The sequence below is a fragment of the Pygocentrus nattereri genome, chromosome 12 (genome assembly GCF_015220715.1).
Source record: "Pygocentrus nattereri isolate fPygNat1 chromosome 12, fPygNat1.pri, whole genome shotgun sequence".
NCBI lineage: Eukaryota > Metazoa > Chordata > Actinopteri > Characiformes > Serrasalmidae > Pygocentrus > Pygocentrus nattereri.
In genome coordinates this window covers 40,841,779-40,860,086 of record NC_051222.1, presented here as the reverse complement: position 1 = coordinate 40,860,086, position 18,308 = coordinate 40,841,779, and the positions used below count along the sequence as shown (strand labels likewise).

The 18,308-nt window shown below is 40.4% G+C and overlaps 1 protein-coding gene across 1 annotated transcript in view; it reads left to right on the top strand.

The window, feature by feature from the left end:
• Nucleotides 1-9,533, top strand: part of LOC108444080 (mucin-3A-like) — a 41,025-nt gene extending 31,492 nt beyond the window's left edge. Inside the window, exons 29-33 of the mRNA XM_037543393.1 lie at nt 1,056-1,189; nt 1,805-1,938; nt 6,929-7,023; nt 7,863-8,106; nt 9,330-9,533. Of these exons, the coding sequence (XP_037399290.1) occupies nt 1,056-1,189; nt 1,805-1,938; nt 6,929-7,023; nt 7,863-8,106; nt 9,330-9,415 (693 nt within the window). The 3' untranslated portion in view covers nt 9,416-9,533. The remainder of the gene's footprint in view (nt 1-1,055; nt 1,190-1,804; nt 1,939-6,928; nt 7,024-7,862; nt 8,107-9,329) is intronic.
• Nucleotides 9,534-18,308: the final 8,775 nt, after the last annotated feature.

The following is an 18,308-nucleotide window of genomic DNA, read 5'->3' as shown; positions in this document are numbered from 1 at the left end:
CTCTGATTGGTCACATACACTATGTTGCCAAAAGTATTCACTCCCCCATCCAGCTCACTGAATCCAGGTGTTCCAGTCACTTCCATGGCCACAGGTGTATAAAGCCGAGCCCCTAGGCCTGCAGACTGCTTCTACAGACATTAGTGAAAGAATGGGTCGCTCTCAGGAGCTCAGTGAATTCCAGCGTGGTACCGTGATCGGATGCCACCTGTGCAGCAAGTCCAGTTGTGAAATTTTCTCACTACTAAATATTCCACAGTCAACTGTCAGTGGGATTATAACAAAGTGGAAGTGATTGGGAACGACAGCAACTCAGCCATGAAGTGGTCGGCCACGTAAAATGACGGAGGGGCATAGTGGACAGAGGTCACTGACTTTCTGCAGAGTCAATCACTACAGACCTCCAAACTTCATGTGGCCTTCAGATCAGCTCAAGAACAGCGTAGATAGCTTCATGGAATGGGTTTCCATGGCCGAGCAGCTGCATCCAAGCCTTACATCACCAAGCCCAATGCAAAGCGTGGAATGCAGTGGTGTAAAGCGCCGCCACTGCACTCTAGAGCAGTGGAGACGTGTTCTCTGGAGTGACCAATCACACTTCTCCGTCTGGAAATCCGATGGATGAGTCTGTGTTTGGTGGTTGCCATGAGACAGTACCTGTCTGACTGCATTGTGCTGAGTGCAAAGTTTGGTGGAGGGGGGATCATGGTGTGGGGGTGTTTTTCAGGAGTTGCGCTCGGCCCCTTAATTCCAGTAAAGGAGCTCTTAAATCTTCAGCACCAAGAGATTTTGGACAATTTCACGCTCCCAACTTTGTGGGAACAGTTTGGGGACGGCCCCTTCCTGTTCCAACATGACTGCGCACCAGTGCACAAAGCAGGTCCATAAAGACGAGGATGAGCCAGTTTGGTGTGGAAGAACTTGACTGGCCTGCACAGAGTCAAAGGCTGCAGTAAGGGCTTCTAGGGGGCGCTTTTGAGAAGTCTGTTTCTCTGTCACTCGGTTTTGTAATATGAGTTTGTGTGAAGCTTGAATCTTATGTTTGTGTGTTGTAGAGTAAAGTGATCATCATGAAGTATCTGAGCGTGGCTGTTAACACTCTGGGAACTGCTGAGATAAACGCAATCGGCTCCAACCTCTGTTCTTTGGATTCCAGTGTCCTCAAATCCATCACTGCTCAAAGCCTGAAGTAAGTACACTTTTCAGTAGACAGTATGCATTACATTTACTTTTGTTATTTTTAATTTTATGTACTTGTATATGTTTAAAATGTAGATGCTATCTGACTTTTACTCAAGGATATTTTTGGCTCCACACTTTTAACTGAGTAAGATATTCAAGCAGTACCCACCCTTTAACTACAGTACAGTGTCTCACTATCTTCACATGCCTGGTGTAGAGCTTCTGCAGGAACTGACAGTCCACTTAAATCTACTGGAAGTAGTAAATTTGAAGGAATAACATTCGTACCCATTGACCCACCTGTTCTGGGAGAAGTGAATGGAAGAATTTCATGGATTTGTATTTTGGTTTCATTGAACTACATATTCCCCCGCGACCCTGACGGAAAAGCGGCTTAGAAAATGGATGGATGGATGGATGAACTACATATTCCCCCGTGACCCTGACGGAGAAGCGGCTTAGAAAATGGATGGATGGATGGATGAGCTACATATTTTAGTGCTTTCTCATCTGTAGCTGTTTGTGTCTTACAGATAACAACAAAAGGTGTAGATTAACTAGTGTTTTATGTTTAAAACTCTCATAAAAACTCCTGAGTTGTTTTCTTTCTTCCTTTCTGCAGGTCAGCGAACGCTATGAATGTATCCTCATGTTCCATTGATCAGAAATCAGCTCTGTACAGCATTGCCAAGTCCTCGTTCAGCACTCAACGCAGCGACCCAACAGCATACTACCAACTCATCAGCTCTTACCTGGGTAACTTCCACAAAAAATGCTATGAACAAGTTCTCATTTCATCTTAGTCTTTAATCTCTGCAAAATGTTGTAAAGTAAAAAACAGATTTTCCATAATGCAAAGACAGAAAATTATGCATTTTCATGAATAAAGCCCACCTCACTAAACCTCTTCCATAAATGCAGAATATATAATTTCTGCTCAGCAATAGTAAGTAGGCCTGTGCAGCTTTCAGAGATAAAGGAAATATCATACCATAGTGTTATTACATCAGGAGTTTTGACATTTACATATTTTACTGTCTAAAGGTCCTGCACATCGTCTGAAGACTACTGCAGCCTTCTAAAGGCTACTACACACTGTCTATAGACTAATGTAGCTGCCTATAGGCCACTACACACTATCCACATAATAATGTAGCTGTCTAAAGTCATCTGTCCAGCTCTGATTAGTGTGGTTTATTTCAATAGCGATGCAAACCAGCCATTAGTGGTGTACGTTGTGTACTTCTGGTGCTGGTCCCAAGCCCGGATAAATGGTGAGGGTTGCGTCAGGAAGGGCATTTGGCGTAAAACTTGTGCCAAAACTATCATGCGGATCACGAATATGATTGCCATACCGGATCGGTCAAGGCCTGGGTTAACATCGACCGCCTCCGGTGCTGTTGACCAGCAGAGTGCCGGTGGAAATTGGACTACTGTAGGTCGAAGACCATCAAAGAGGAGAGGAGGAAGGCGGGTTAGAAGGCAGCGAGAGAGAAGGAAAGGCAGGAGTGTGGAGGTTAGAGTAGGGACTCTGAACATAGGGACAATGACTGGTAAAGGCAGAGAGCTTGCAGACATGATGGAGAAAGGGAGGTAGATATTCTGTGTGTCCAGGAGACCAGATGGAAAGAAAGCAAGGCCAGGAACATTGGAGGTGGATTCAAACTATTCTATCATGGTGTGTAGAGGAAGAGAAATGGAGTTGGGATAATCCTAAAGGAACAGCTTGTGAAAAGTGTTCTGGATGTAAAGAGAGTGTCAGACAGGATCATGAGCCTGAAGTTGAAGGTTGATGGTGTGATTTTGAATGTGGTCAGTTCATATGCACCACAGGTTGGTTGTCAGTTAGAGGAGAAAGAGGAATTTTGGAGTAAGATGGATGAAGTGGTAGATGGTGTCCCTAGAGAGGAGAGATTGGTGATTGGTACAGACTTCAATGGACATGTTGGTGAAGGGAACAGAGGGGATGAAGAGGTGCTGGGTATGTATGGTGTGAAAGACAGAAATGCGGAAGGTCAGATGGTTGTAGATTTTGCAAAGAGAATGGAAACGGCTGTGGTGAACACATACATTCAGAAGAGGGAAGAACACAGGGTGACATACAAGAGTGGAGGGAGGTGCACACAGGTGGATTATATCCCTAGCAGGAGATGCCACCTAAAGGAGATTGGAGATTGTAAAGTGGTACCAGGGGAAAGTGTAGCAAGGCAGCATAGGGTGGTTGTCTGTAGAATGAGATTAGAAACAAAGAAGAGGAAGAGAGTGAAGACAGAGCCAAAGATTAGATGGTGGAAGCTGAAGGAGGAGGATGGTTGCAGGCAGTTCAGGGAAAAATTGCAACAGGCCCTTGGGGGCAGTGAGGAGCTACCTGAGGACTGGGAAACTACAGCTAAGGTGGTGAGAGAAACTGGCAAGAATGTGTGGGTGTTTCGTCTGGTCAGAGGAAAGAAGACAAGAAAAGTTGGTGGCAGAATGAGGAAGTCCAGGAGAGTATTCAGAAGAAGAAGGCAGCTAAGTAAAAGTGGGATAACCAGAGAGACGAAGGAAGTAGGCAGGTGTACTGTGAGGCTAGTCGCATAGCGAAAAGAATGGTGGCAAATGCAAAGGCTCAGGCCTATGATGAGCTGTATGACACGCTGGACAGTAAAGAAGGAGTAAAGGACTTGTACCGTTTGGCTAAACACAGAGATAGAGCTGGAAAGGATGTACAGCAGGTTAGGCTGATAAAGGATAGAGAGGGAAATGTACTAGTGAGTGAACAGAGAGTGTTGAGTAGATGGAATGAGTACTTTGAAGAACTAATGAATGAGGAAAATGAGAGAGAGAGGAGGACAACGGGGGAGAGATAGTGGATCAGGAAGTGCAGAGAATTAGTAAGGTGGAAGTGAGGGCATCTTTAAAAAGGATGAAGAATGGAAAGGCAGTTGGTCCAGATGACATACCTGTGGAGGTATGGAGATGTTTAGGAGAGAAGGCAGTGGACTTTTTAACCAGGTTGTTTGACAAAATCCTGGAGAGTGAGAGGATGCCTGATGAGTGGAGAAGCAGTGTACTGGTCCCCATTTTTAAGAACAAGGGTGATGTGCAGAGCTGCAGTAACTACAGAGGTATAAAGTTGATGAGCCACACAATGAAGGTATGGGAAAGAGTTGATGAAGCAAGGCTAAGGCGAGAGGTTCAGATCAGTGAGCAGCAGTTTGGTTTCATGCCAAAAAAGAGCACCACAGATGCAATTTTTGCATTGAGAGTTTTGGTAGAGAAGTATAGAGAAGGTCAGAAGGAGCTACATTGTGTCTTTGTGGATCTAGAGAAGGCATATGATAGGGTGCCAAGACAGGAACTGTGGTACTGTATGAGGAAGTCAGGTGTAGCTGAAAAGTATGTTAGGGTGGTGCAGGACATGTATGAGGATAGTGAGACAGTGGTGAGGTGTGCAGTTGGAGTGACAAATGGTTTCAAGGTGAAGGTAGGGTTACATCAGGGATCAGCTTTGAGCCCCTTCTTGCTTGCAATGGTGATGGACAGGTTGACAGATGAGGTCAGGCAGGAGGCTCCATGGACCATGATGTTTGCAGATGACATTGTAATCTGTGGTGAGAGTAGAGTGCAGGTGGAAGAGAATCTGGAGAGGTGGAGGTTTGCACTGGAGAGGAGAGGAATGAAGGTCAGTAGAGACAAGACGGAATACATGTGTGTGAATGAGAGGGAGGCAGGTGGAAAGGTGAAGATGCAAGGAGTCGAGGTCGTAAAGGTGGATGACTTCAAATATCTTGGGTCAACCATTCAGAGCAATGGAATGGGTGGAGACGGATGTCAGGGCTGATGTGTGACAGAAGGATAGCAGCAAGAGTGAAAGGGAAGGTTTACAAGATAGTAGTGCATCCTGCTATGATGTATGGTTTGGAGACTGTGGCTCTGTCTAAAAAAGACAGGCTGAGCTGGAGGTGGCGGAGATGAAGATGCTGAGATTTTCGTTGGGAGTGACAAGGATGGACAAGATTAGAAATGAGCAGATCAGAGGGACAGTGAAGGTGGAGCAGTTTGGAGATAAAGCCAGAGAGGCCAGGTTGAGATGGTTTGGACATGTGTTGAGGAGGAATAGTGGATATATTGGGCAAAGAATGTTGGAGATGGAGCTGCCGGGTAGAAGGAGAAGAGGTAGACCTCAGAGAAGGTTTATGGATGTAGTGAAGGTGGACATGGAGAAGGTTGGTGTGAAAGTAGAGGAGGCAATGGATAGGGCAAGATGGAGGCAGATGATCCGCTGTGGCGACCCCTAAAGGGAGCACCTGAAAGAAGAAGAAGAAGAAGAAGAAGATTGTGCTGTGAAGGTGAAGGAAGAAACTCTTCGGTGACACCCGTCTCTTGCATGAAAAAGATGTTTATTTGCATCTAGTAACCAGCCAATATTTTCTCTGCCCACAAAGCTTTGAGTGCATGCTTTTATACCCCAGTTGTTTTTGACATAAGGTATAGTCCACATCTGGTTCCTATTAAAATAGCTTATTCTGAAGCTAAAAGGGAGAAAACGGGTGGCCCATCTCTCTCTTGGCACCTGGAGCTTTAAACCTGGGCCCCCTTCACACATTCCATATGAAGTCAAAAATCACACATAGTGTTTTCAGATAGCACACAACTGGATGCATATTGGAGCCCAATATCATATCACCTTCATATTTAGCATTTTATCAAGGCTTATACACTTCATTAGCTTTCAGAGTTAAAGAAAATATACCATAGTGTTTTATGTCAGGAGTTTTGACATTTACATATTTTACTGTCTAAAGGTCCTGCACATCGTCTCAAGACTACTGCAGCCTTCTAAAGGCTACTACACACTGTCTATAGACTAATGTAGCTGCCTATAGGCCACTACACACTATCTACATAATAATGTAGCTGTCTAAAGGCTACTACACACTGTCTATAAACTAATGTAACTGTCTAAAGGCCACTTTACACTGTCTATAGACTAATGTAACTGTCTAAAGGCCACTTTACACTGTCTATAGACTAATGTAGCTGTCTAAAGGCATCTACACACTGTCTATAGACTAATGTAACTGTCTAATGACCACTACACACTGTCTATAAACTAATGTAGCTGTCTAAAGGCATCTACACACTGTCTATAGACTAATGTAACTGTCTAAAGGCCACTACGCTCTGACTACAGATTAATGTAGCTGTCTAAAGGCCGCTTCACACTGTCTATAGACTAATGTAACTGTCTAAAGGCCACTGTGCTCTGTCTACAGACTACTGCAGCTTTCTAAAGGCTACTGCACACTGCATTGCAGCACACTTGACACTGCTCACTGGAGTCCAGAGCACATCTGTAGGACTAGGCCTATCACAATTGTTAATTTCAGTTATTGGAGCTGAGAATTTAACTGGGTGTCTTTTTATTAATTGGGTTGAAGCAAAAACATGTAAAGAAGTGACACCAGAAAATGTATATATTGAGACACGTCATAGGAAATACCAATTCAGAAGTTTTATTGAGCTTGCGCTGTCTGCCTTCAGCTGGGAAGTAATAAGTATCAACAACTAGGAAGCAAGATGGCTTCAGGCTGTTTATGCTTGTAACTGCATAATAATTGAATAGTTTAAAAAAAAAGTCAATTGCAAAGATGGCAAGTAACTGCCAGTTAATTTTGGCTTGAGTTTCTGTGGTAAAATCACTGCCATGTTTTCCCAGGAATGATGTTGATGTCTGTTTAATTTATTTTGTCTGTATGTTTAGGTGGAGCTCCTGTGGAGGACATAATTGCTCTTTCTGCTCTGAACGTCAGCATGGACATCACCACCTTCTTGAATCTGAACCCAGATGTGATCAAGGTATGAAACAGTCATCTAGTTGACTAGAACAGAATGGCTCTACCAGGCCTGGCTTCTTTAGTCCACTGATGCTGTTCCACAATGCAGTGTAGAGCTGTTCTTGAATCTGCTAAACTCACTTAGACATATAATGTACTTTTTCTGAATAAGATGTGTTGGACTTCATCTGCTCTGTTTGCTGGAGCTGCACTAAATGGCCAAGTGTGCAGCAAAATTTTATGGTAAAATCATTAAAATGTTCTCTGAGAAAATAAATTAATGTGTGCACCTAAATGCGTTTGTTGGACATCCCATTCCAAATCCGTGGGCATTAATATGGAGCTGCATACCTATGCAGTTATAACAGCTTCCACTCTTCTGGAAAGCTTTCCATAATAGCTGCTTTCCTCACCATGCGGCTTTTCTCCATTTAGGAAATGGAGACTGAAACTAGGGAGCAGTGATGCTTCCATAAAAAGCAGGGGGCACTCTCACAATATACAGAACTTAAATTGCCACACTTTTAGTTTGGTTTTGGCCAATATTTGTCAATATTGATAATGATGATTGATTTTGATCAAGGAGGTTTCCTAACTGGAGACAAGATGCTGTAAGATCAGATAAAATTCCTAAATTAAGATCAGATTTGATTATGTAATACAAATTTGTGAGAATCTTATTTTTATCTGTCAGATAAGTTAAGATCAAAAAGAAAAAGTTTCTGTAATATAGTCGCTCTTTATTTACTAAGAAAAAAAAAACTATAAACCTATTAAAAATTTATACTCTTTTTATACATTGAATGATCAAATTTTCAGAAAAGCTCTAACTCTGTGATTTTTTTCATGTTTGTGTTTCAGGCCCTGAATGTAAACACAGTGATCAGCCTGATGGGACAGAACAAGGCTGACCTGAAACTGTTTGAGAACACCACAACGGTCAGGATGTGGGCGGCTCAGCAGTACAATTCTGAGTTGGCTGTACTCGGACTTTCAGGAGGCAAAGCGGACCCCGTCAGCTCTACGGCTGCACCAGCCACTACGTTCACAACAGTATTAACTAGCATCACCATCACACAGACCAACCAGACCGTCAACACAACGGGTAAGACACTGTTTATCAAAACCAGTCATTTATAGAAGAACCCAGCACTGAGCTACAGTGAGGAGAAAACAGGAATTTAGACAGTTTTGATGCCTCCTGTGTATATGTCCACTTTACATTTACACACACAATGTCTTTGGCTTTGTACTTTTAAAGAGAGACAAAAATGTAACCATAAACATAAACATAAATATATTTAATATCAAAAAGATTAATAGCACAAACCAGACACCATAATTTCGTAGCATTACTGCTTTGCTGAAAACCTGTTTCTTGGCATCTACAGTAAGAAGTTTTCAACTTCTTGCAGCATTGCATTTCAGTTTGGCTCATCATTTTTCTTTAATGGCTTTCATTCTGAAATTGATGTAGAACCATTTGCATAAATAAATGGTTCTCTACATGGTGTAATCATTCATCAGATTGATGGAGAATAAGTTGTTTATGGTTCTATGTTGCACCACAAAGGATTCTGCTACTGTTACATGCTTCACATCATAACAATAGAACAATCCTTTTTGGTGCTTTCCCAATAAAACCTTTACCAAAGAGACCACATACAAAACTGTAGATATCACATTCTTTGTCAGTCTGAAGAACCATTTCATCATGCTGTGAACAATTTAATCATGCAGGTTCTTTGAGAGCATGTGGTTCAACATAGAACTGCTGTCTTAACTAAAGAACCTTTAAAAGGTCATTCTTTTTAAAGAGTGTATTTTAAGATTCACCTTCACTATTTATACTACAATAAAATGAAATAATTTAAATGTATGGCTTTAGCTAAAATGTGATTCTGATCATGAGAAAACAGTTATGTGAAGCTGTTTTTTTGTAATGTAGCATAACATTATCACATTAAACTGTAACACTATCACATTTTATTACTATACACTAAAATAAATTGGGTTTTAACTTTAAAAAGTAACTGCCCATGCTGTCCTACATTTTATTGCTTGTATTTTATATACGGTCTAAAATTCTTATATACTCATATCCTATATATAAGTATTTAATATATATTATCAAATATATTGACAGGCTTTAAAACCCAGATTCTTGTTCACAAAAACTTACTATTCAAATTCTGTTAACTCAAAATTTTAAGGCACTGAATTTAAAGTTAAAATTACAAATTTTTTTTTTACACTGAGCAGAAGTGAAATGCTTATTGAATGCTTGGAGTCCTGTAACTGACATTAGTGTGTATGTACATGTTTCAGGTTCAGCTGTTGTACATCGTGGTTCAGGACTGTGGCTCATCTCTCTGTGTGTAGGACTTCTGACCATCACACTGCACACACTATGATAACCATCTGCCCAAATCACCCTCACACATAGCCCACTTCTAATGCACTGCACTCTAATTTAACTTAATATACAGTTTCACTTTAAAATACTTCTTAATATCTGTTTCACTTGTTTATAATTATACAGAAAAAATCAATCCAGTAATATTTATGTAATTTCTGTAGATGTTTCTTAATGCTTGAGCTTATTAGATTACTTTTATTTTGATTTGAATGGGACTAAGATCCATTTTTAAATTCTTAAATAATTTAATCATTGTTTATTATGAATTGTTTTTAATCTTAATTAACAAAAACCTCAGTGTTAACTTCCTAATTTGTGCTCAATAAACTTAAAATAAAAAATAAGCATGCAACTACTGGTTTATGTGTTTATTATTATTTTTTTTTTCAAATGTAGAATTTGAAATTAGATTTAAGTGAGCAATAATTATCGCTTTCCAACATAATGAAACAAAAATATGTGTTTATTAAAGCATATTAAAGCATCTTGGCTTGATGACATTGCCATTTTTTTCATGTGAAAATGTTGTGTGAAAAATAAAACCTTATATACAATGATAACATTTGTGCAGGTAACAAATCAGTTCAGTTCATTAGTAATAAATCAATTCATTCACATTTTAACAATTGATAATAGTAATTTTATGTCTACAAATTAAATAATTAACTGAAATTTAGTTCACACAATTAAGTAATTTTCTTTTTATTACAGCAAAATGGGAAAGTCATGAATTATTACCAGTTTGAACAAAAAAAAGTAGTAATTAATAGTAGCATTTTTTACTTCCCAAAGTTCAACATTGAACAAGCATTTTTACATGTTTATTTAATTTGTTTTACTAGTATTAGCATTGTAGATTGTTAAACATGCATTTGTGAAATCAGCGCTATAAAGCCGAAACTGGGTTTTAAATGTTTATTACATTTCTATATAATAAGGTAGGTTGGTAACTAATTTTTAAGTTAAAACACAATTTTGACATGGTGTTAAATCTAAATCATTTTAATTAATATATTATAAAAGGCTTTAAATAACAAAAATAAAAAAAAATAAGAAAAAAAATTAACAGAAATGCCATTTTTGTCCTGTATAATTGTAGAATATACATTGTCTGAAATTATGAGTTTATAGTATAAACTCAAATATATTTATATATATATATATATATATATATATATATATATATATATATATATATATATATATATATATATATGTGCCACTTGCCACCACAATATATCATATATTATCAATGATTTTTTTCACTTTCACAAAGATGACAATTGTAATGATCACAAACTGAAATGCAAAATAAAGTCTTTTTCAAAAAAGTGTCTACTTAACAACTTTGAGAAAAAATATCGAGCTGGCAGAAATGTAAAGCTGCACTATGTAAGTTTTTTGGGGGTAGAACTAAAAGAAGTGTCATTACTGAGTGAGAAGAAAAAAAATAATAGTAGAATATGGTGAGTGAGCACTGTTGTGACCTTTAAACCCTAAAATATTAATTTAAAAATTCAGAGGCATCAGATCAGGCGTTTTCACACCATGTTGTACATCTTTTGGTATTAACTTCACACACAGAGTCAAAAAGAAGGCTTTTATCGCTCAAAGTTTAGGTCTCAGATGACCTCAAAAGCAACATTATACAAATGAAGGTTTGATGATAAAAGTAGATCATTCACTCACGTCCTCAGACGATGTGTCCTTTGCCAAGTTTAAACTGAATTCTCTCACAAAAGTCAGACTCATTGACTTGTAGGGGGTTAGAAGCACAAATGACATTACAAAGAGTTCTTCCATAACTTTCTTGTAGTTACACATTTCCAGTGTCCAAATCTCCAAATCTTACATTGTGCTCCTTTGAGTTGCTTTTTCACCAAACTGACAACTTAGCAGAGACACTAAAGACATGTATCGAACATGCAAACATGTTACTTGAGAACAACATCTAAAACAAAAATAGGATAATCAGCCTGCCTGGATGAAGTGATGGGAGCTAATTGAAAGAAAGTCAATTTATTATTTCGGTGTATATCACAGCTCATAAAGCGAGTTGATCTCCTGTACCAGGAAACTTTTGTTTTATGCTTCATCCTTTTACTATCTGTAACCCATTTTCATTAAGTTATCATCAAATATGGTTTCCCACTGGATTTAATTTAGTATATTATGCTAACTCCATTCTTTGATTGGTTAAATCCTCCATGGTTTTTGCTATTTGGTCTGCTCGTTGGAATGATTATTGTGTTCTGAGGATGAGGCTTTATACCATTCATTATTCTCCCATGATGAACCTTCAATGTACTTTTCCACTAAAAACTTCAAATAACAAAACTGGTATCACCGTAGACTTTCTGGGCTCCACTTGTACCATGACATTTTCCCTTTCTTCGCAGCCAAGTATGTGAAGCCAGATGACAGAGCAAGTACACGTGTCCCTGGGCCAGCACCCCACTTGAATATCCTGAGTTGCAATATCAAATCAAAAACCTGGTGGATGGAGCTGATGCAGGTCTCCTTAACAAGCAGAGGCTTTGGCAGTGTTTGATAAGTTGATCATCAGTTTGCACTACACACCTAGGACGTACCACTTCCATGACTCACCATATTACAGTGGATGAGTTACCTTTGTGACAGTGTCCATACTGAGCCATCATCAATGTGAGCTTATTAAGAAAGTAATTAAAGTCATGTCAATCCAAATTTTATTTATATAGCACTTTTTACAACAGGTATTGTCACAAAGCAGCTATACAAAAAAATTCAGATCCAAGCCCCCATGAGCAAGCCAGTAGCAACAGTGGCAGGGAAAACTCCCTAAGAGCACAAGGAATAAACCTTGAGAGGAACCAAGGCTCAGAAGGGGAACCCATCCTCCTCTGGTTGACACCAGATAGCAAATAGCATAACTATGAAATATTAGAATACAATAGCTTGAGTTTATGCAGCAGCATCAGGAGGGTCAGTTCATGCACGTGAGGTTTGCACAGCATTGTACAGCATGAAGCTCCATACTGGTCAAAACAGTTCTGCAGTAATGCTTAAGTAACTCCTCTTAATAACCAAGGACTATTTGTTAACTACTCAGTAGGTAATAGTGAACTATTGATTAGGATAGTTCATTGTTAATAAAGAAATAACTATTGAGTAACATAGAGAATTACTTAGTAACTATGGATTATTAGAATAAATGCTCAGAAATTCCCAATTAATTCAACATTAATTACTCAATAGCTGAGTCTGACAAGGTTCCTCGTGAACTACTAACTGATGTACTGTATTAGAACAGTTCTAACAGCAGTGATTTGCAATATACAGTGTGCAGTCACTACAATATAATAGAGTATGTCCTCCATTTATATTCACAGCAACAGGTATCCTCAGAGAAAGCTGGAGCATCACACCACACTGTAATGATTGGTATCCCTCATGAGTGTATTTAGATCAGAAAAAAATACTGAACATCTTCATAATATATAAAAAGTACATAATAATATACAATGAAAGAATGGTAACTCATTATTGATGAACTAGAATTTAATGATGATCAGGAACCATAATATAGATAGAAACACATGGTAAGTCTGTAATAATGAACTAGGAGTTAATGATGATCTGGAACAGTATTTTAAAGTGTAAAACATGGTAACTCACTATTAATGAACTAGGAGTTAATGATGATCTTTAACAGTATTATGAAGAGAAACACATGGTAGCTTACTTTTAATGAACTAGGACTTAATGATGATCAGGAACAGTATTATAAATAAAACACATGGTAACTCACTATTAATAAACTAGCAGTTAATGATGATCTGGAACAGTATTATAAAGTTATAATATAGGAGTTGTAATGATGTCAGAAACATTTTTATAAAGTGAAACATATGGTAACTGCTTAATAATGTAGTAGGAATTAAAGATGATCTGCAAAAGTATAAAGTGAAACTAACTAAGAGTGAACTAGTAGTTAATGATAACCTTGATCAGTATATATATATATATATATATATATATATATATATATAAGTGAAATATATCATAACTTATTATTAATGAACTAGGAGTTATTGATGTTCAGAAACAGAATTATAAAGTGAAACACATGGTAAGCCATGACTAATGAACTAGGATTTAATGATGACCAGGAAAAGTATAAAGTGAAACACGTAACTCATTATTAATAAAATATGAGTTAATGATGATCTGCAACAGTATTATGAAGTGAAACACATTTTAATTCATTACTAATGAACTATGAATCTCACAGGTTCTTCTGCCAGACGTTCCCAGCAAACCCTCACTATACGTTTGGGTTTGCCTGATCTGACCGGCATCTTCCCCCACCACCTGATCCAACTCACCACCAGGTGGTGATCAGTTGACAGCTCAGCTCCTCTCTTTACCCGAGTGTCCAAAACACATGGCTGCAAGTCCGATAACACGACTACAAAGTCAATCATTGAACTGCGGCCTAGGGTGTCCTGGTGCCATGTGCACTTATGGACATCCTTGTGTTCAAACATGGTGTTCATGATGGACAAACTGTGGTTTGCACAGAAGTCCAAAAACTGAACACCACTCGGGTTCAGATCAGAGAGGCCATTCCTCCCAATCACACCCCTCCAAGTCTTACTGTCATTGCCCATGTGAGCGTTAAAGTCCCAGAGTAGGACAATAGAGTCTCCAGGAGGAGCACTTTCAAGCACCCTTCCCAAGGACTCTAAGAAGGCTGGGTACTCTGAACTGCTGTTTGGTGCATAAGCACAGACATTGTGCGGTGGAAAGAATACTTTGAGGACCTTCTCAATCCCACCGACACGTTCTCCAGTGAGGAGACAGAGTCTGGAGACATGGGAATAGGCTCGTCCATTACTGAGGCTGAAGTTGCTAAGGTAGTTAAAAAGCTCCTTGGTGGCAAGGCTCCAGGGGTGGATGAGATCCGTCTGGAGTTCCTCAAAGCTCTGGATGTTGTGGGGCTGTCTTGGCTGACACGCCTTTTCAACATTGCGTGGACATCGGGGGCGGTGCCACTGGATTGGCAGACTGGGGTGGTGGTGCCTCTTTTTAAAAAAGGGGACCGGAGGGTGTGTTCCAACTACAGGGGAATCACACTCCTCAGCCTCCCTGGTAAGGTCTATGCAGGGGTACTGGAGAAGAGAGTCCGGTTTATAGTCGAACCTCAGATTCAGGAGGAGCAGTGCGGGTTCCGCCCTGGTCGTGGAACACTCTCCAGGATTCTGGAGGGATCATGGGTGTTTGCCCAACCAGTCCACATGTGCTTTGTGGATCTGGAGAAGGCATTCGACTGTGTTCCCCGGGATATTCTGTAGGAGGTGCTTCGGGAGTACGGGGTACATGGCTCTTTGCCACGAGCCATTCAGGCCCTGTACAAACAAAGCAGGAGCTTGGTTCGCATGGCCGGCAGTAAGTCAGACTTGTTCCCAGTGAGAGTTGGACTCCGTCAGGGCTGCCCTTTGTCACCGATTCTATTCAGAATTTTTAGGATAGAATTTCTAAGTGCAGTCAGGGGATGGAGGGTGTCCGGTTTGGTGACCTCAGGGTCACATCGCTGCTGTTTGCAGATGATGTGGTCTAATTGGGGACATCAGGCCATGTACTTCAGCTTTCGCTGGATCGGTTTGCAGCCGAGTGTGAAGCGGCCAGGATGAGAATCAGTACCTCCACATCCGAGGCCATGATTCTCAGGTGGAAAAGGGTGGAGAGCCCTCTCTGGGTCGGGGATGAGCTCTTGCCTCAAGTGGAGGAGTTTAAGTATCTTGGGGTCTTCTCACGAGTGATGGTAAAAGGGAGTGGGAGATTGACAGGCGGATTGGTGCTGGGTCAGCAGTGACGCTGGCTCTTTACCGGTCTGTTGTGGTAAAGAAAGAGCTGAGCCATAAGGCAAGGCTCTCGATTTACTGGTCGATCTATATTCCCACCCTCACCTATGGTCATGAGCTTTGGGTAATGACTGAAAGAATAAGATCGCGAATACAAGCGGCCAAAATGAGTTTCCTCCGCAGGGTGTCTGGACTCTCCCTTAGAGATAGGGTGAGAAGTTCGGTCATCCGGGAGGGACTCGGAGTAGAGCCGCTGCTTCTTCACGTTGAGAGGAGCCAGCTGAGGTGGTTTGGGCATCTGGTTACGATGCCTCCTGGATGCCTCCCTCGGGAGGTGTCACAGGCAAGTCCACCCGGGAGGAGACCCCGGGGAGCTAGTGGAAGTGGCTGGTGAAAGGGAGGTCTGGGCCTCATTGCTTAGGATGCTGCCCCTGCAACCCAAACCCCGGAGAAGCAGAAGATGATGGATGGATTGATGTTGTTGTTAGTGCAATATCTCCATATCATTATCATCAGTATATTTGATTTTCTACAGTAAATTAAAAATAAAAATGTTTTGCACCACACATGTATTTGTTTTATCTTTATATATATAATCATTATAAATACTGGATACAGTTACATTACATTTGGCAATGCACGGTAATACATCACCGGAGTTCAGCTCCCAAACCTTCTGGATTTATACACCAGCCGCTGCCTGAGGAAATCCAGAAGGATTATGAAGGACCCCTACCACCCAAGTCACTGCCTGTTTTCACAACTGCCGAGTGGAAGGAGGCTTAGAAGCTTGAAGACCAGAACCAACCGGTTCCGAGACAGCTTCTTCCCCCAGGCGACCAGATTGTGGAACAGATAGTAGAACAGTGTTCTGCCCTACCCACCCCACTGCCACCCCATACGAACTCAATGCACTCTGCACTTTACCCTGCACTTCACTTACTTTACTTTACACTGCACATTCGGACTCAGTCTCTACCATGCACTTTACTCTAAGTCACTCTAAGTCACATACTGGACTATCTCCGTACTTACACACATACATAGATTATTGCACATGTACACAGCATTGCAGTATCTTATTTTATGACTTTTTACCTCACATTCAGTGCAATAAGATTATGTATATAATTATGTATATAATGTCTGTGTATATTGTTCAAGTTGGTTTATTGTATATTTCTATATTTCTATATATATATATATATATATATATATATCTTAAAATTTTTTTATTTATTTATTTATTTTTGTGTGTGTGTTGTTGTACTCCATGTTGTATTTACTGTCGCTGCATTCAGTGGGAACTTGCACCCAAGTTTTTCACTCACCTGTACTCCTGTACTCTTGTGATGTGACAATAAATCTGATTTGATTTCGCTTACGCTCTTATCCAGATACACAATTGGCTTGACTGCATGTCTTTTGGACTGTGGGAGGAAACCGGAGGACCCAGAGGAAACCCACGCAGACACAGGGAGAACATGCAAACTCCACACAGAGAGGACCCCGGTCGCCCGGCCGGGGGATCGAACCCAAGCCCTCCTTGCTGTGAGGCGACAGCGCTACCCACCACGCCACCGTGCAGTTATACAGTACTACTAAATTTGCCAAAATCAGGTCGACAATATTGTCTGCCATCATGTGAACCTTGTCAGCTGGGTAGTTCACTCCAAGCTAGCCAACAGTGTGAACGACTGACTGAATGAACTAATGAAACAAAATTAAACTCGAACAATGAAATGTTGAAATGATGTTAAACTGAAACAGGGAAATACTGTGAGTGTGTTTTATTTACACAATGAACAATGGAAATGCGCGAGTAATTTCACCAAGTAAACACCAAAAAATGGGTTGCAGTTTGTCTTTCGACATAAATAGGTCAAATTAGCTGTCAATCAAAACAGGATTCAGCCTTTTGACTGATCCTCCAATCATCTTGCAGAAGCTCCGTGTTCAGACCCGCCCACCCACAGCTCCATTCACCCCAGAGACGCTCAGCGTCCAGGGGCGGGACAAAATTGTGGCATTTATCTAATGAGCGGCGAGTTTCAAAACAATGAAAAAACCCACTCCATGCGGTCCCGTTGAAGTGAATAGGTGCTCAGCTTCTACGGGCAAATGCATTGATGCTACGTGATAAGTAGCTGATTCTGAACGAACTTGTCTCGAGATTAACGCATACTGACGCATTTGTAGTGAATGAATGACCGTTTATTGTTTGACATGCTGTGCTTCCCCTGCAGTCTTAGAGGATCTGTCGCTACTACGTGCCCTTGAATTGTAACTTTTGAAACACAACTCTACAAATTTTCCATTGCGCTGTAGGAACGGTAACATATACACTCGGGTTGTAACTTCAAGTTTACCTTCAAGTTGTGTTATGTTAGGTGGTTTGGGAGCTGTAGGAGCTTTTTGTGCACATGGTGGGGGGATGGGGGGGTTTGGTGCTTCCAACGCATTCCTTATCATTACCAAGACAATAGGCATTAATCACTTCACAGCAGGGGAGTGGGCTACAGGGAGGCTGGTTTCCCTTACAAAAATTTTCATAGCTTTAGTCATTCTAGTGTTAACCCTGAAGATCAGCGCAGACTGCTGGACACACAGTAAGGCAGAAAAAGAAATGGCAAAGAGAGAAAAGACGAACAGCGATAATTTGGAGATGAATGGATTTATTTACATTTGTAAATCCCTCTGGTTTGCTGATACGTTTAATCTGCAGCAACTTGCGAAACTTAGTACTTCTCTTTCTCCTGCTTCTCATTAGAATTCTCCCATTCCGCTTTAAATAGCACAGTAGGACAATCTGGCGCCTCACACATTTTAGGTGGCATTTTGAATGCACTTTGAATAAGCTGGAGGATGAGAAGCGACTATTGCCATGTAAAAAGTCAAACATTGAGAGACATTTTACAAGAAATTCACAGAGAATTTTCCTGACATGAAGGTTAAAGCAGAGCAAAATATTTATATTTTATATTATAGGTTTATATTTTCAGCCTGTACTAAAACATCAGCACACACTGAGAGATACTTACA